Source organism: Apium graveolens, unplaced genomic scaffold (genome assembly GCF_009905375.1).
Source record: "Apium graveolens cultivar Ventura unplaced genomic scaffold, ASM990537v1 ctg8395, whole genome shotgun sequence".
In the NCBI taxonomy this organism is placed as follows: domain Eukaryota; kingdom Viridiplantae; phylum Streptophyta; class Magnoliopsida; order Apiales; family Apiaceae; genus Apium; species Apium graveolens.
In genome coordinates, this window is record NW_027421141.1 from 70,307 (window position 1) to 89,689 (window position 19,383).

The 19,383-nt window shown below is 31.2% G+C and overlaps 2 protein-coding genes and 2 long non-coding RNA genes across 4 annotated transcripts; 2 read left to right on the forward strand and 2 right to left on the reverse strand.

Annotated features, from left to right (window-relative positions):
* Window positions 1-600: 600 nt before the first annotated feature.
* LOC141704903 (uncharacterized) lies at window positions 601-4,224 on the reverse strand. The gene is made up of 5 exons (XR_012568119.1): window positions 3,688-4,224; window positions 3,529-3,592; window positions 2,463-2,840; window positions 2,111-2,225; window positions 601-1,135 (listed from the first exon to the last, which is right to left on the reverse strand). It is a non-coding gene; the product is annotated as an uncharacterized LOC141704903 (long non-coding RNA).
* A 343-nt stretch (window positions 4,225-4,567) lies between these two features.
* On the forward strand, window positions 4,568-5,307 carry LOC141704900 (uncharacterized). Its single transcript, XM_074508051.1, has 2 exons — window positions 4,568-4,622; window positions 4,847-5,307. Exons 1-2 carry the CDS (start codon window positions 4,568-4,570, stop codon window positions 5,305-5,307), a joined length of 516 nt encoding a protein of 171 aa, XP_074364152.1.
* Window positions 5,308-14,477: 9,170 nt separating this feature from the next.
* LOC141704902 (uncharacterized) lies at window positions 14,478-15,033 on the forward strand. Its single transcript, XR_012568118.1, has 2 exons — window positions 14,478-14,731; window positions 14,859-15,033. It is a non-coding gene; the product is annotated as an uncharacterized LOC141704902 (long non-coding RNA).
* A 1,997-nt stretch (window positions 15,034-17,030) lies between these two features.
* Window positions 17,031-17,818, reverse strand: LOC141704901 (uncharacterized). The gene is made up of 2 exons (XM_074508052.1): window positions 17,191-17,818; window positions 17,031-17,122 (listed from the first exon to the last, which is right to left on the reverse strand). Exons 1-2 carry the CDS (start codon window positions 17,816-17,818, stop codon window positions 17,031-17,033), a joined length of 720 nt encoding a protein of 239 aa, XP_074364153.1.
* Between the last annotated feature and the right edge of the window lie 1,565 nt (window positions 17,819-19,383).

The following is a 19,383-nucleotide window of genomic DNA, read 5'->3' on the forward strand; positions in this document are numbered from 1 at the left end:
GATACGTATGTGTGGATCAAGCAGGATATGCAAAGATGATACTTCACAAAGCTGGAATGTTTGAGTGTAATCCCACTATAATTTTGATGCATCCTAAAGAGATCATCAACAAGGATGAAGAAGGCAAACTGGTGGATTCAACAAATTTTAAAAGCATAATTGGAGGGCTGAGATACTTGATTTACACTAGTCCTGACTTGGCCTATTTTGTTGGTGTTATAAGTAGGTTTATGGAAAAACCTACGGTGATGCATTTGAATGCTGCAAAATGTGTCTTACGATATGTGAAAGGAATGATGGATTTTGGCTTGATTTATACTAGTGATGAAGAGAATAATATTGTAATTGGGTACTCAGACGGCTATCTGGCAGGAGATGCAGAAGATAGGAAGAGCACTGGCGGTATGGTCTTCTATCTAAATTAGTAACTTACGACGGAATATGTGATAAACAACCGTCGTAAGATTGTATTTCCAGAATAGCCAAATTCTGATTTATCAGTTTCCAGCCATGTTCGGCTTCCAATTTAAATTCTAAACATGTCAAAGTCTAATGCAATCACAAAGTTAACAAAAACTCCCTGGTAAAGTCTAATTTCATTTCCGGTAAGTAATTAAGCAACTATAGCAAAAAATGTGCAAGAACTACAAACATTGGATGAATAGTAAATGATAAAAGCAGAGACACATCTTATATGATTTAGCGAGAAAACCTACATAAAAATTAATCTACTGATATGTCTACTTCTGCATAAGCGCTCTCAAGATGGGCTTGCTCGGCTTCCTGAACCTCTTTCTCAATCTTCCTACATTTCTTACACTTGGAGTACACACTCATGAAATAGCTCCATACTTCCTCACATACTGCTCATAAAGCCCAGTATCAAACATCTTCCAGAAACTCTTTTCATTGAGCTCTGACACGGCATGTGGCTGGAACCCATAATTTTCAATCAACCAGTTCTTCAACAGCATAGTACTTGGAACCTATGAGGTTAGAAGTGACACTTCCCATAAAACTATCATCACCAGGACCTAAAATCCCCTTTGTTGATTAAGCAACTATAAACTCAGATCTTCCATTATGCCTCTTGTGGCGAGCCACTGCAAATTTTCGATTGTCTTCCATGACCCTCCTGAGATAATCCATTAAAGAGTCAAATACTAACCTTTTCAAGGATTGTGTCAGAGTACATGTAATTCTAAATGCTCCCAAACAACATCTAAATGGTTGATTACATAGAATGACTACTGTGAACTGAATCAAATCACAGGACATATCAAACAAATTTCACTAAGGTCATGTTTATCTCACCTGATTATAATCAGCAGACTGTGAACTTGTTTGCTCTGATTTCCAATATCAACATGTGTGCCAAATTATAACCATTTCTCAGTTCCTATCTATGAGATCACAATGCCTAGTGATAAGGCAGTATTTTTATAATCTCCTCGAAATATACTTGTTCAAGGTATTATTACAAGTATGATCAAATGAGTACAAATCATAAAATAGGGACTGCTTAGCGATACATCCATTAATTTAGTGAAGTGTTTGGGAATGAAAGCAAAGTTGGAATGAGAATGAATTCTCAAACTAAGTTGTGTTGCAAGACAATTCTAACTACTATGAGGTACAATCTAAATATTCAAATGGCAAAACAAACATATTGCAGCATAACATACTGACAATGGTTATGTTTTACTAAAGCTTAATAAATTATAATCCAGGTCGCAAACACGAAACATCAACTAAGAAACCTTAATTATTATATAAAAACTAAGTCAAACATCCCAATATAATTAACACTATTATAAGAATCAAATATTTCAAACGTGAAACAAACATTATGCAGCATGACATATTAATTATTGACAATGGTTAGTTGTTAATACTTGTAATAAATTAGAGCAACTACAACCCAACACTATAACGCTATTATAATGTAATTTATAGTGCAAAACCTACTCCAAGGCAACACTAACAAACATGAATAATCAACTAAGAAACCTCAATTACTATATAACATCCCAATACGATTAACATTATTATAAGAGTTAAACTTGGAGAAAACAAGAAAGTGAAATGTCGTAAAACACGGAAACCTTACATTAGTTTAAACGGTGTACAAACTGCCCCCATGTAGTCCTTCTACACATTTTTCTTTCACAACCACACAAGTGCACCTCCCAATGTCCACTGGCAAAGGCCTGCACAACAATGTCCTGCAAAACAGGAATAGATGATCAATTTAAATAGCATCAGACCGGATAATTTTATTAATTTATCCAGGTTAAATATAAATGACAAAAAAAATTATGTTAGAATATGAATGTACTTAACATTTCCACAACATTTCCACAACAAATCAAATTAGGCGAGATTTGAATGTACTTAACATTTCCACAACAAATCAAATTTAATTAATTCATCAATAATTTCATACAAAAAGATTTAAAAACCTATTGGGAATAGTAGACCAGGAAGAAGCCGGAGCAGACTCAGAATCCGAATAATCCCAAATCTTCAACGAACTCGAGTGCTCTGAATCAGCAGGCTTCATACTTCTTGATCCAAGTATAAATTCAGGTTCATTCATTTGCATACACAGTTAAAATGAAGTTGGCTTCAAGGCTCTAGGCTTCTTATGAAACTTCTCGGTAGACACCTTTTTAGCCACGGCTACTGGCCCGATATTCAGTTCCGTATTTTCCTTATCAGCATTTTTTACATTTTCAACTTTTTTAAGTGCGACAACAATCTCTTTGTTGTCAGAATTACGACGAATGTGAACTCTGAGAGGCACGATATCGAGGTTTCCATGACAGCCTTCGCTCGAACTGCGAGTAAGTTTGAGGTCTGTGAGGGGATTGACATATAGGGAATTATTTGGAATTTAAGACAGAATCGAGGACTAGAATACGAGATCCAGATATTTCATAATAAAGAATTGTATAATAAGGTATAATTACATTATTGACCAAGTGAAAACATCAACAAAATTTGACTAGAAGGTAAAAATCGTAATAACTGAAAATATAATTATTGTTGGGGATTGCTATTTAGGACTTATACTTTGATATTAAACTTGTGACTAACAATCAGCACCACTGCATTTGTATTAAACTTTCTATTTCATTGTGACAAGCTCAAAATGTATATACATAATTTCACATACCTCTGCTTAACAACAACATTTTGCCTCTGTAATTGCTGAACTTAATTTTAAATAATTTCACATAGATAATTGTTTTGGTTGCACGCACAATGTTGTAATGAAATTCATATGAATGGTGGTATCCTAAATACAAACCAGGCAAATCGCTCATTTAGCACAACCACTTTCTTTTATTCATATAAACAGACAACACAGAAAAGATGATACTATATATTCGGTTTCCATTAATAATACAATAGGTTTAAAATAGATAATTAGTGATGCCTGCATTTCTTTTATTGTAATACATCAATGCCCACAAATGCAAATTTATGAGAGTACAGAACAAATGAGTACAGAGTTGAGAGTACCGGTTGTCCAGTTTCAGTACAGACCAGGATGATCAGGAGGTTGCTGAGCCTCTTCTTGCAGTTCCTAATTTCAAAAAACAAATGATAAAAATATACTAAATGAACAATAAATAAAACTACTCCAACCAATTATAATATTTTCAAGTTAAAAACAATAACCTGAGGTGTGAGCAATCTAAAGTCATCATCTTGTTCCTTAATGTTTATCAGCATTTCATCATTTGCCTGTAGCTTTTCTATCGCCTTCTTGGCATCAATAACTTTAGACTTTTTTCTCAATATCAGACCCATATAAATATGAATCAGAATCGGAACCCTTCTCAACATCAACAATAAAGTATTAAGTACAGAGACAAATTAAGTAACATCAACAATAAACTATTAAGTACAGAGACAAATTAAGTAATTAAGTAATTACAAATTACTGTATATAAATAAAGAAACTTGCCTCTAATTGAACAAAGTACAAAGTACTGAGACAAAATACTGATTATTTAATGAAAAATGAATCAATGATACCGGTTGGATCTTGGAATCTTTGATACTTTAGAAGAAAATCGAACTAGACTTAACAGCGATTAAATCTTTGATATATATAACAGCGGTTGAATCTTCAATATACTTTGCAAGCAGCAAGCCATTGAATCGGCGGCCAGAGACTTAAAATTTAGGTCTCAAGCTCGACTCAACCCTATTTTCTATTTTGTTCCAATATGGTCGACTTCACATTGTTTTCTTTGTTTAATGTTTTAATAAATTATATATACTAGCTTAAAACCCGCACGGATTACCTAGATTTTTTTTAATATTACAATTTTTTTTAAAAAAAATTAAATTAAATTCTTAATTTTGTTCATTTAAAATTTTAAGAGATATGACTTTATGATAATTATATTAGTAGGCATATATATTCATAACATTTTATAACATTTAAAAGTATTTAAAATGATAGGGGGAAAATATTGTTATAACGAACATATTATTTTATTGAGGGTAAAAATATAATATCTCCATGACCTTAAAAGAATATTATTTTAACATGGTGATTACTTATTCGATTAACTATAACTCTATAAAAGATATTTTAAAATTAGGTTAAAACAAAACCAAAATTCTAAAAGTTTTGCCATCTTTAGACAATTTTAAAATTTTAAATAACTAATCTTCGGTAATTAAAGGAGGACATTTTTAAAATAAATGATTAATAACGCTTTTCAGAAAATTATATATAAAATTTTAAAATATGCTCCATCAGTTTAACTTGTACAACTAACTGGTGTTTAATCCTGAATTTGTGTTTTGATTAATTTAAAAATAGTTAAGGTTTCAGTTGATGCTGCCATTTTCGAAGACAGAGAAGAGATTGGTTTTGGCATAGTTGCAAGGGATTCGGAGGGAGCTCTCATCGAAGCAAAAGCAGTAGTTCATACAGAGTTGACAGATCCTGGTTTAGCAGAAGCCATGGGAGTGAAAGAGGCTTTGAGCTGGATTGAGCAAATGAAGTGGCCGAGTGTTATTTTGCAGTCGGATTTTCTGAGTGTGGTTCAGGCAATCAGAAGCAATGCTCCGATGAGGTCTCGCTATGGCATAATTATTTTGGAATGCCGGAATATTATGCGTCGTCTAAACAATGTGGAATTGTTATTTGTGAAACGGTCTGCAAATATGGTGGCCCATCAGATTGCTAGAGAATCATATTTATTATCAGGTCGTAGACTGAATAGGTGGTCTGTGCCTATCAGTGTTAAAGAATGTATTGAGAAGGATTTGTTAAGTTAATAAAATCTCCAGCATTACGTCAAAAAAAAAAAAATTATTTTTCAACGATCCAACCATATGGATGTCAATAGATATATATACTAGTAATATAACCAAAATTTTGTATCAAAATATTTTTATTTGATTTGTCATTTTAACGGTCAAGCATCAGTTTGACTAGTACAACTATCTACTGTTTAATCCTGAATTGGTGTTGTGATAATTTTAAAAATATTTTTCAACGATCCAACTAGAGGGATGTAAATAAATATATATATATATATATATATTAGTGATATACCCAAAATTTCATATCAAAATAATTTTACTTGGTTTGTCATTTTAACAGTTAAACATGAGTTTGACTAATACAGCTAATTAGTGTTTAGTCCTGAATTGTTGTTTCGATAATTTTAAATATATTTTTCAACGATCCAACCGTATGGATGTAAATAGATTTATATATATATATATATTAGTGATATACCCAAAATTTCATATTAAAATTATTTTATTGTGTTTGCCATTTTCACAGTCAAGTATGAGTTTGACTAGTATAGCTAACTAGTGTTTCATCTAGAATTGGTGTTTCGATTATTTAAAAAATATTTTTGAACGATCGAGCCGTATGGATGTAAATAGATATATATATTAGTGATATACCCAAAATTTCATATCAAAATAATTTTATTTGGTTTGCGATATTAACAGTCAAACATGAGTTTGACTAGTATAGCTAACTAGTGTTTAATCCTGAGTTGATGTTTCGATTATTTTAAAAATATTTTTGAACGTTCCAACCGTATGGATGTCAATAGATATATATATTAGTTATATAATCAAAATTTAATATCAAAATAATTTTAGTTGGTTTGTCATTTTAACAGTCAAACATGAGTTTGTCTAGTACAACTAACTAGTGTTTAATCCTGAATTAGTGTTTCGATTATTTTAAAAATATTTTTGAACGATCCAACCATATGGATGTAAATAGATATATATATTAGTTATATACCCAAAATTTCATATCAAAATAATTTTATTTGGTTTTCCATTTTAACAGTCAAACATGAGTTTGACTAATATAACTAACTAGTGTTTAATCTTGAGTTGATGTTTCGATTATTTTAAAAATATTTTTGCATGATCCAACTGTATGAATGTCAATAGATATATATATTAGTGATATAACCAAAATTTAATATCAAAATAATTTTAGTTAGTTTGCCATTTTAACAGTCAAGCATTAGTTTAACTAGTACACCTAACTAGTGTTTAATTCTAAATTGGTGTTTCGATTATTTTAAAAATATTTTTGAACGATACAACTATATGGATTTCAATTGATATATATTAGTGATATTACAAAAATTAAATGTCAAAATAATTTTATCTAATTTGCCAATTTACTAGTGAAGCATGAGTTGGACTAGTACTGTTAACTAGTGTTTGTTCCTAAATTGGTGTTACAATTATTTTAAAAATATTTTTGAACGATCCAACCATATGGATGATTATATATATATATATATATATATTAGTGATATAATCAATGTTTCATATTAAATTATTTTTTCAAAATATTTAATTTTTTACTGAAATTCCTGAAATGTCACCCAAACAAATAAATGCTGACATTAATATGGTTGGATCATGAAATAATATTTCTTAAAAATTGAAATTATAAAAAATCATATGCTAATTTACGACAGAACCCGTCATAAATTATTATTTGCAAAAAATTGAGAAAAGTCAAATTTACCGCCAAAATTTTAGGGAAAAAGTTAAATTTCCATCTTGATTAACTTACGAAGAATTTTAATTTCCGTCGTAAATTGGATGTTCAATATTTTCCCCGCCAAAAATTTGGGAAAAAAGTTAAATTTCCCTCTTTGATAACTTACCACGATCCGATTTTTTCCATCGCACATATTTTGTTGTAAATTTTAATTAATTTTTTTTTTTTCAATTTCAAGTTCAAATTTTAATAAAAATAATTAACTTACGACGAAATGTTTAAATCGTCGCAACTTCAAATAATTTTCATTTTTGTTTAATCGTGCCGTGAAAATTTCTATTAATAAAATACTAAACTTACGACGGTTTTGTGTTTCGTCATAAATAACTACGACGTTTTACTTTTTTTCGTCATAAGTTGGGAGCGCACTTTATTCCGTCGTAAGCTGGCCATCGTAATTGGCCTATTTTGTTGTAGTGTATCAAATAAAGCTATATCTTATAACCAAGGGTAAATCTAGTACAGTTAGCTTTCATCAGATCCTTAGACAAGAAATGCATTATGATTTGGGAACAAGTTCATCACTAAAAGATTGCAATTAAATCTATAATGACCAAATGCGCACCAAAGTGAGGACTGGACTTAGTAGCTACTGGTGTCAACGAGTTGTAGTTATCCATCCAAATAGAGAACCAATAAAGCATAGCCAATAAGACATGGTAAACAGTTACCTCAGTTCTAAGAACAAAAAAGAAATAACTTGAGATAACTATTTTCCTATTGTTAGAACTATTTTCCATACAGGGAATATTTTTTGATACCATTGTTACCATCATATTATAAACCTGAGAAATTGGTATGAAAACTAAGTGAAGATAAAATTAACGACCAGAAAAAACATTATAAAAAATAAAAAAATAAAAAGATGCTAAACTAAAGTAACCAACAATTTCAAGCTAAAACTGACAAAAAAAAATAATAATTCCAGGCTAAAGAACTTATTCAGGACTCATAAGCATTGAAACCAGATCAGTTTTACATTTCCAACATATATGCTTGAAACTTAAAATCAGATTAAGCTTAGCATAAATAGATTTTCTTCTTTTCCTATTTTAATAAGAATTATATGTACAGACAACTGTAGTTAATATACTACTTACCAACACAGTGAGACTAGCACGAATAAAGGAGCAATGCAGCAATCTTATTTACATATGGAAAATTATATAATAATGGAAAATTATATAATAAGATTCTATGTCCATAACAATCTATCAAATTCACTTTAGTTGCACAATAGTTGCTAGATAAAGTTTGTGCAACATAATTGTGTAATGTGTAATATAAACATTATAAAGATATTAGTTACAACTTTATACAAAATGAAGTGTCTAGGTGGCCCATATTATGCTTTAACATAGATTTGAATTAGTGTATATAGGCTTCTTTATATGCTCTAATATTATTTTTATTTCCAAGAATTAGAGGTATGTTAAGTTTATAAACAAGTCACATGAATACAATTCAGCAAAATATCAGCTGTACCTTCTCCTCAGGCTGACCCGTCTTCTGAGATAGCTCTTTATTGTGAATGCCATCAGCCTGTTAATTATTAATATATATTACACTTACTTTACTCCATATAATTAAACTAAAATGGTAGAGCTTGTATAAACATATTTTATTTAATTCCTTAACATAGATTTGAATTAGTGTATATAGGCTTCTTTACATGCTCTAATATTATTTTTGTTTCCAAGAATCAGAGGTATGTTAAGTTTATAAACAAGTCACATGAATACAATTCAGCAAAATATCAGCTCTACCTTCTCCTCAGGCTGACCCGTCTTCTGACTCTTTATTGTGAATGTCATCAGCCTGTTAATTATTAATATATATTACACTTACTTTACTCCATATAATTAGACTAAAATGGTACAGCTTTATAAACATATTTTATTTAATTCGTTAACATAGATTTGAATTAGTGTATATAGGCTTCTTTATATGCTCTAATATTATTTTTGTTTCCAAGAATCAGAGGTATGTTAAGTTTATAAACAAGTCACATGAATACAATTCAACAAAATATCAGCTCTACCTTCTCCTCAGGGTGACCCGTCTTCTGAGATAGCTCTTTATTGTGAATGTCATCAGCCTGTTAATTATTAATATATATTACAGTTACTTTACTCCATATAATTAAACTAAAATGGTACAGCTTGTATAAACATATTTTATTTAATTCTGAGTAGGTAAGACATAGTCAAACCTGACCCCGAGCAGCCCCATGAGGGGATTGTTGGGAAACTCTTGAAACAGGCATTGTGTTTCGATTTCCCTTTATAATGAAAAAAGATAAAGAGATAACGGTAAGGACAAAGCTCATACACTACGGAGTAGATTAAATAAGTTTGAAATTCAATTTTGAAACCTTAAATAAACTCATATGAGTGATAGCTTATGGTTTGCCTCAGATAAAAGTATGGCTGAAGGAAAATAATTATGCTTTCAAAATGAATATAGCTACAAAATTTATAATTGACGGAGACATGGAAGTTTTCTCCTAAACTGTTCTAAACAAAAGAAACTAAGAGAAACTCCAATGTTCAGAGTCGATATATTATGATATTCTAGTCAAAAGCATTAGAGTGTCTCAGATATTGTATTTGTTAAACATATCATGAATTATATAAGAGAAAAAGGTACTGGAAGAGTATATGTTATTTCATTAGATAACAACCTTATATACTACAAGGTTGTGGCTGTTGAGTTACATAACCACCAGGGAAATAAGTGTTTCATTTTCCTGGCTATTAAAAGCAGATTTATATAGGATAGGATAACTACGTCTTTAAAAAACACATTACTTCTAACACTCCCTCCTAATGTGTTGTTCCTGAACTCCCAGCAGATTACGCAACATCTGAAACTTCTCTTTTGGAAGTGTTTTGTGAATATATCAGCAACTTGCTGCTCAGACTTGCAATAGACTAATTTTATCTCATTTTCCTCGATCTTCTCACGAATGAAGTGATGTTTCACAGCAATGTGCCTTGTACGACTATTATAGATAGGATTCTTTGCCATAGATATGGCTGACTTATTGTCACATAGCATCTCTGTTGCATTTCTTTGCCTTTCATCAATATCCTCCAGAATTCTTCTTAACCAAATAGCTTGCGATGTTGCCAGGGCAGCAGCTACGTACGCAGCTTCTGCGGATGACTGTGCAACTGAATCTTGCTTCTTTGATTGCCATGAAAATGCTCCTGAATCAAATGAAAACACAAAGCCTGTTGTGCTCTTCATGTCATCTATGGAACCTGCCCAATCACTGTCATAAAAACTAATTAATTTTAGCTCTTCACCTTTAAAATATTTGATTCCATATGCCACAGTTCCTTTTATGTAACGAAGAACTCGTTTGGCTGCTCCAAGGTGAACCTCGCTAGGATCTTGCATATATCTGGACAACAAACTAGAAGCAAACATAATGTCCGGCCTAGTTGCCGTAAGATACATTAAACTTCCAACAATGCTTCCATACAAAGTCATGTCTACTTTTCTTCCACCGTCATCTTTCATCAATTTTTCATTTGCTCCGAGAGGTGTTGCCATTGCTTTGCAACCATACATATTAAACCTTTTTAACATCATTTCAGCGTATTTCTGCTGACAAATAAACACTCCATCACCTTGTTGGTGGATCTCAATCCCAAGAAAATGGTGTAGCAGTCCCATATCACTCATTTCATACTTCTTCATCATATCACTTTTGAACTGATTTATCATATGCTCATCATTGCTAGTAAAAATCAGATCATCCACATAAATTGCAACGATAAGAATTGACATACCTTGCTTCTTCACATTGAGAGTTGGCTCACTCTTACTTTTGACAAATCCATTTTCCAGGAAGTAGTTGTCGATATAGGTATACCATGGACGAGGTGCCTGCTTTAACCCGTACAACGCCTTTTTCAACTTGTAAATTTTTCCTTCTTGTCCTTTAATGACAAAACCATCTGGCTGATCTACATAGATTTCCTCTTCTAAATCTCCGTTCAAGAAGGCTGATTTCACGTCAAGTTGATATAATTTCCATCCTTTTTGAGCTGCAAGAGCAATGAGGGTTCTGATTGTGTCTTTTCGAGCTACTGGTGCAAATGTTTCAAGGTAATCAACTCCTTTATGTTGTGAATATCCTTTGGCCACTAGACGTGCTTTATTTTTTAACCAAGAACCATCTGACTTGTGCTTTATTCTATAAATCCACTCACTACAAGAAAACAAGGTTAAATACAACTGATTTAAATTCGACCGGGGTTAAATTCGACCGCAGGAGGTCAAATCCCTTAGACAGGGCTAAATTCGACCGGCCTCGGTCGAATTCAAACGGTCGTATTTAAACGGTCGTATTTACAACCAATTTTAACTGAAAACGGTTGAAATTAAAATGGTCGAAACTATACCGGTCGAATTTAACCCCTAAATTCGACCAAATTTTTTTTCGGTCGAATTTAGCCCTAAAAAAAAGTGGAGGGAATTTTCCCGAAAACTAATTTATTTGACACTCCTAAATTCAACCGATTTCAGTCAAATTTTATATTTAAAAATGGCGGGAAATTTACCCATACTTTTTAAATTTTTGAAAAAAGTGAGGGAAATTTTCCGCCCTTTTTGAAACTATATTTCAATGGAATTCGGTTGTATTTAGAATTTGTTAAAATTTATTTTTTTATTAAAAAACTTATTTAAATGTTAGTGAATATTTTGAAATTATGAATATGGGAGAGAATAAATGTTATCCAAATAAAAAAATTTAATTCTTGAAAAAATAATTTGTGCACTAAAAGAATTTTCTAATTTCTTTATTTGATAAAAATAAAATTGATGCTTGATTTAGGACCGAACACTCGTTATATGTACTAGTCAAAATGATGTTTGACTAGTAAAATGGCAATCCAAATAAATTTATTTTGATCTAAAACTTTGGTTATATCACTAATTTATAAATTTATTAAGATCCATATGGTTGGATCATTAAAAAATATTTTTAAATAAATCAAAACGCCAATTCAGGACTAAACACTAGTTAGATGTACGAGTTAAACTGATGCCTAACTGTTAAAATGGCAACCAAATAAAATTATTTTGATCTGAAAATTTGGTTATATCACCATATATATATATATATATATATATATATATATATATATATATCTGTTGACATTCATATGTTTGGATCGATAAAAAATATTTTTAAAAAATTCAAAATACCAATTTAGGATCGAACACTAGTTATATGTACTATTTAAAATGATGTTTGACTGGTAAAATGGCAATCACAATAAATTTATGTTGATCTGAAACTTTGGTTATATTACTAATATATATATTTATTGACATCCATACGGTTGGATCGATGAAAAATATTTTCCAAAAAATCGAAACACCGATTTAGGACCGAATACTAGTTATATGTACTAGTCAAAATGATGTTTGACTGGTAAAATGGCAATCCAAATAAACTTATTTTGATTTAAAAATTTAGGTATATCACTAATTTATAAATCTATTAATATCCATACGGTTGGATCAATGAAAGAATATTTTTAAATAAATCGAAACACCACTTCAGGAATAAACACTAGTTAGTTGTACTAGTCAAACTGATGACTAACTGTTAAAATGGCAACCAAATAAAATTATTTTGATATGAAAATTTGGTCTTATTACTAATATATATATCTATTAACATCCATATGGTTGGATCGATGAAAAATATTTTTAAAAAATTCAAAACACCAATTTAGGACTGAACATTAGTAATCTGTACTAGTCAAACTAATGTTTGACCGGTAAAATGGCAATCCAAATAAATTTATTTTGATCTAAAACTTTGGTTATATCACTAATATATATATATATATATATATTCATATCAATATGGTTGGATCGATGAAAAATATTTTCAAATGAATCGAAACACCAGTTCAGGACTAAAGACTAGTTAGCTATACAAGTCAAACTGATGTCTAACTCTTAAAATGACAACCAAATAAAATTATTTTGATATTAAAATATTGTTATAAAACTAATATGTATATAAATTAACATCCATACAATTGGATCTTAAAATCATTTTCAAATTTCTTTTATTTGTTTCATATTTTTGAAATTCGAAATTTATGTCAATTTTTATTAAAAAAATGACCTCTCTATAATTATATATTTTATCGGTCTCAGCGATATTAATGTATAGAGGTTTTACTTCTATCATATTAATTTTAAAAAATTATAATGAGAATGCGAGTAAAAAATATTACATCGATAAAAACTATTTTTTAAAAAATTTAAACACCAATCCAGGACTAAACACTCGGTAGTTGGACTATTAAAACTGATGTTTGACTTTTAAATTGATAAATCAAATAAAATTATTTTAATTTAAAACTTTGATTATATCACTAATAGATATCTATTGACATCCATATGGTTGGATCAATATTTTTTTAAAAAAAAATCGAAACACCAAATCTAGACTAAACACTAGATAGTTGGACTATTCAAACTGATGTTTGACTTTTAAATTGGCAAACCAAATAAAATTATTTTGATATGAAATTTTAGTTATATCACTAATTAATATATATATATATATATATCTTGACATCCATATAGTTGTATCGATGAAAAGTATTTTTAAAAAAATCAAAACACCAATTCCGGACTAAATATTAGTTAGTTGTACTAGTCAAACTGATACTTGACTTTTAAAATGACAAACCAAATATAATTATTTTGATTGGAACCTGAGGTTATATCACTAATAAGAATATCTTTATTTTTTTCAATTTAATTAATATTTTAAATTAGATTTTATTTTTTAAATTTATATTTATTTTGGTTATTAAATCTTATATAAATTATATCACATGTTTATATATTATTATATTTAGTTATTTTATTTTTTCATACTATATTTTGAACTTCTTTTTTAAATTATTTAAAGGTTAGTAAATATATTAAAAAATATGTCAATAGGAGAGAATAAAAATTATTCAAATGTTAAATTTTAGTTCTTGAAAAAAATAATTATGTTGTATGATCAGAATCTTCAAATTTCGTCAATTTGTTGCATTAGTTTAGGGATAATTTATGTTGTGTAACAAAATTATTCTTAGTCGCTACACTAAAGTAGATTATATGGTTGAATATATAATTTAGGATTATAAATTTAATATTTAGGATATAGATATATGATTATAGTTTATAATTCTTTTAAAGTAATACAATCGTACATATATTTATAATTTTGATTATTCTTATATTTTGTATGACATTTACTTAATTAATAGTTAATGGGCCGAAATAATTTTGTGATAGATGAAATTAGAAAATTGTAAAGCCGAGCCCAAGCTTATCAATTAGAAAAAACAGGGGACTAGGGTTTATTTATATATTCGTCATAAACCATACTCAGTGTCAGTGCTTATAAAATTGACAGCGGAAAGACAGAGAAAGGGAGGCGGCGAGAAAGAGAGAGGGCTACTGCCTCGCTACCATTTATCTCTTACCAAAACTCGACCCACAATTATAAACCACTCTTCCCCTGCTTCTTTTAAGGAAAGAAACAGAAAACATGTTCTGAATCGAAGGCCTGTTCCTGGTGTTCTTCAAAATCGAGGCCCTTAATTGATGGTAATTGCATTTTTAAATCGAAGTTCTTTGTTACTTCTGAATCGATGTCGTTATTTCCATTTTCTTCATTTAATTTGAATTAAGATTTTTTACTTAATTTTAGGTTGTTTGTTCATGTATTGTGCAGTCATGAATCGGTTGCTCGTTGAATAATGAGTGTGTAAGAAATTTTTGTAATTTATTGTTGAGTTTCCATGCTCGCCGGAAAATCTCCACTACCTTTGAGTTATTTCCTTTTCTAGCTTGTTCATGATGTTTTGACTGTATTGCTCCGATTCAATGCTTCATGTGCGGTTTGGTAATAGTTTACATTAAGGTTATTGCCTTCGGTAGAGTTCTCGTGAAATTCATTTTTTTCGTTTAATCGGCGTTCGCTTTTTTTTGGCCGGAATTAGTTAATTGTTGGTTATTTTGTTTGTAAGTTATATATGAATATTAGATTTTCGAATCAATTTTGAGTGTGATAAGCTGAAAAACCAGCCTGGGGTTTTGGATTGAATTTGGGCTGCCAGAAGGTGGGAAGACTCACCGGATTTTGGAAATTCCAAATTCCGGCATTTTTTTTAAAGCTGGTGTTCTTTAATTTGACCGAATGACATTGAATTTAGAACTGTATCTTTGACCATATATGGTTGAATTTAATTATTGGGTGGGACTTTCAAATATTTTCATAAAATTTAATTATTTCGCCGGTATATTCAAAATTTTAGTCAAAAATAAAAATCGACCGCCCTTGGTCGAATTCTTTCGGTCGTATTTAAACGGTTGTAATTTTCCTGTCGTAATTAAGCGGTCGAATTTAGTTAAATATGACCGGACTTCTAAATCCGACTCTCTTTATTACAACCGATTCAAAATCAGTCGAAATTAACTAAATTCGACCGCGCGCGATCGAATTAAGCTAAATTCGACCGATTTTTTTCGGTCGAATTTAGCCTTTTTCCTTGTAGTGGCTTCACGCCCACAACCTCTTTATTTTTCGGTCTTTCAACGAGTTGCCATGTCTTATTTTTTTCAATCATGTAAAACTCCTCTTCCATTGCCTTCTTCCAAACATCTTCTCTAATTGCATCCTCAAAACTCGTTCGTTCAGTCATGCAAAAATTACACGACTCATAAATATCAGCAAGAGACCACATTTTCAGCGGAGTACTTCCTGAACTTGACGATCTTGCACTATCACTTGAAGGTGATGATGGATCAGTAGGTGAAGATGGATCAGATGGTGATGATGTTGGTGATGACTGATCATTATTTTTGTCTTCATTTAGAGCTTCTGCTTCAAATGTAATAGTTTGATTTTGACATGCTTCTTTCTCCCAATTCCAGCTAGCTCCTTCATCAAACAACACATCTTTACTTATGATTATTGATTTCTTCTTTAAACTATACAACCTATATCCTTTTGATTTTGAGCTGTAACCAAGAAGAATGCATTTTTCACTCGTGTCTTCCAGTTTATGTCTTTTTTCTTTCGGAATATGTGCATAGCAAATACAACCAAATATCTTTAAATGGCTTACTGAAGGCTTTTTTCTGCACCATGCTTCTAATGGAGTCATTTCTTTAACTGCCTTAGTTGGACATCTGTTAATTAAGTACACAGTAGTATGAATTGCTTCAGCCCAGAATGAATTTGGAAACCCTTTCTCCTCTAACATTGATTTGGCCATATTCACTACAGTTTGGTTCTTTCTTTCAGAAACTCCATTTTGTTGAGGTGAGTAACCAACCGTGAGTTGTCTATCAATTCCTTCATCTTCACAAAATTTATCAAATTCTCTAGAGGTATATTCTTTACCCCTATCACTTCTCAAAACTTTTATGTAACAACCACTTTGTTTTCTACAAATTTCTTGAATTTTTTGAAAATGCTAAAGACCTCAGACTTATATTTCATAAAATAAACCCACGTCATTCTTGAGTAATCATCAATAAATAAAACAAAGTACCTATTTTCAGCAAGTGAAGGAGTCCTCATTGGTCCACACACGTCAGTGTGAACAAGCTCCAGCAGTCCCCCAGCTCTCCACGATCCTCCTCTTGGAAAAGAATTTCTATGGTGCTTTCCCATGGCACACCCTTCACACACTTCATTGTTATCTTCAACTTGAGGCACCCCATACACCATATTTTTCAGTTCCTTCAGCCCTTGAGAATGTATGTGTTCAAGCCTTTTATGCCAAAGCAAGGATTCATCTTTCAGGTGTGCTTTTATGGCCAAATCAGCATCATAATTGAACATTAGCTGAAAACTTCTGCGCCTTTTCATCTGTATTTTTGCAACCAATTTTCTGCCTTAATTTTTGTCATAAATTGTGCAAGTATCATCCTCAAAATAAGCAGCATATCCATTTTCTATGAGCTGACCAACACTAAGTAGATTTTGATCTAAATCAGGGATTAATAAAACATCATTAATGTATCGTATGCCATCTTTGTTTGAATACATATCGTACTTTTGCCTCTTGCCTGAACCAATATGCCATTTCCCATTTTCACTTCAGCGGTAATACTTTTATCAATCTTTGTAAATATTGTGATGTCTCCGGTCATGTGATTGCTACACCCGCTGTCCAATAACCAAGTAGTTCTACTTTTCTCTTTTGTGACCTGACAATTTGCATAAAAGACTGCATATCCATCTTCTTTTTCTTCAGATACATTCACTTGCTGCTGATTTTTGAACCTGCAATCTTTTTGCAAATGTCCAAATTTCTTACAATGATGACATTGAGGCTTCCCTATGAACCAGCAATCCTTCTCCGTATGGCTACTTCGTTTGCATATTTCACACTTGTTTGTTTCACTTGCATCACCTAAACATCTGTTATAATTACTTTTTCCTCTTCCTCTTTGGCCTCTTCCTCTTCCTCTATTGAACATGCCACCTCTTGATGATACTCCTCCATTATAACTCTGAGACGGTGATTCCTTTTTGTTTAAGTTGAGCTTACATTGCAAAGCACTTTCAATGGATTTTTCGGAGTGTCTCATCAATCTTTGTTCATGGGACTGTAATGATGCCATCAACTCACCAGATTTTAATGTGTTAATATCTTTGGTTTCTTCAATAATGGACACCATAGCATCATATTGTATCAGTCAAGCTAATCAGAATTTTTTCAACAACTTTCTTATCGGTAACCACTTCACCGTACAAAGCCATTTGATTGACAATTTCATTTAATTTTGAATAATAATCCTTTAAACTTTCAGACTCATTCATCTTCAAGTTCTCAAAATCTCTCCTGAGGGTTTGTAGCTTAATAGATCTTACCTTGGAATTTCCTTGGAATTCTTCTTGCAAAACTTCTGAAGCTTCTTTGCCGTTACAACCTTCATAATTCTGGGAAACAAGCTCTCTGATATAGCTTGTTGAATAAAGAAGAGGGCTTTTGCATCTTTCTTTTTAGTCTCTTTTAAGGCCTCCTTCTGAGCATTTGTTACATTTGCTGGTTCATCATATCCACTTTTCACTAAATCCCACAAGTCTTGAGATTGGAAAAGTGTTTTCATCTTCAAACTCCAATAATCATAGTTTTCACCATTAAAAATGGGCATTGTAGGTTGTTGAATATTCACACCTCGATTTGTTGCAGCCATTGTTGACTTGTTTGTTTCCGCCTACTGCTGTTGTTTACGCCCAGTTTCTAATCGAATCTAGCTTTGATACCAATTTGTTAAATATATCATGAATTATATAAGAGAAAAAGGTACTGGAAGAGTATATGTTATTTCATTAGATAACAACCTTATATACTACAAGGTTGTGGCTGGTGAGTTACATAACCACCAGGGAAAGAAGTGTTTCATTTTCGTGGACATTAAAAGTAGATTTATATATAGGATAACTACGTCTTTAAAAAACACATTACTTCTAACAATATTAAAATCAAATCCAATCAAACAACATAGAGTCATAAATAAACACGCACGCACAGATAGAAACAAAAAAATGAAAATACAGAAGAAACAAACCTCCTTGATAGCTGATGAACGCCCTGATAACCAATAGCTTCAATATGAAAGTACTTAAACAACTCTGACCTGCAAAAGATATTCCAAATAGGGCACATTCGAACCCAATTCAAACACCCAATCGGTGAAAACTCCTTAACAATTAGTACACAACTCAACTCAACTCAATTACCCAACTCGACAGAAAAAATAAACAGAAACAAAGGTAAATTTTAATTACCTAAATGAATACAAAACCCTAGCAAGTCAAATAAAAAAAACAATTACTAATCAAAGCTTGATGAGAGGGAAGATGCTAAGAAGTTCAAGCCCTTAATCATTTTTCTCTGTCTCACCGCCTTTTCTTATAAATATCTATCCTCGCAAGAAATCTGATTCATAACAAAAACATAATCAAGTAGTTAAGGAGTAATCAGACTAATTGCACATATTTAGTAAGTTAGGGAGTAATCAGACTATTTATGCATACTTGGTAGTATCAAGAATCTGAAGGAGATGAGGGTGGCTCTCTGGTATTGTGCAAAAAATGCAACACCTAAAAGCATAGTTCCAAATCCACAGGGCACTGAAATAATCAAATATACTAAGCATGCAAACTTTAACTGTTCACAGGAGATCTGTATCTCCAATCCTGCATACATGTGAAATCATCAATTAATTGCATAGATATT

Excerpts from the sequence above, each read along its gene's own strand:
- LOC141704900 (XM_074508051.1), top strand. The coding sequence starts at position 4,568 with ATGGTGATTACTTATTCGATTAACTATAACTCTATAAAAGATATTTTA. Across the intron at positions 4,623-4,846 it reads AAAAGATATTTTAAAATTAG|TTAAGGTTTCAGTTGATGCT; the intron begins GTTAAAACAAAA and ends ATTTAAAAATAG.
- LOC141704901 (XM_074508052.1), bottom strand. The coding sequence starts at position 17,818 with ATGGTGTCCATTATTGAAGAAACCAAAGATATTAACACATTAAAATCT. Across the intron at positions 17,123-17,190 it reads GGTTCAGGCAAGAGGCAAAA|ATCAAAATCTACTTAGTGTT; the intron begins GTACGATATGTA and ends TCCCTGATTTAG.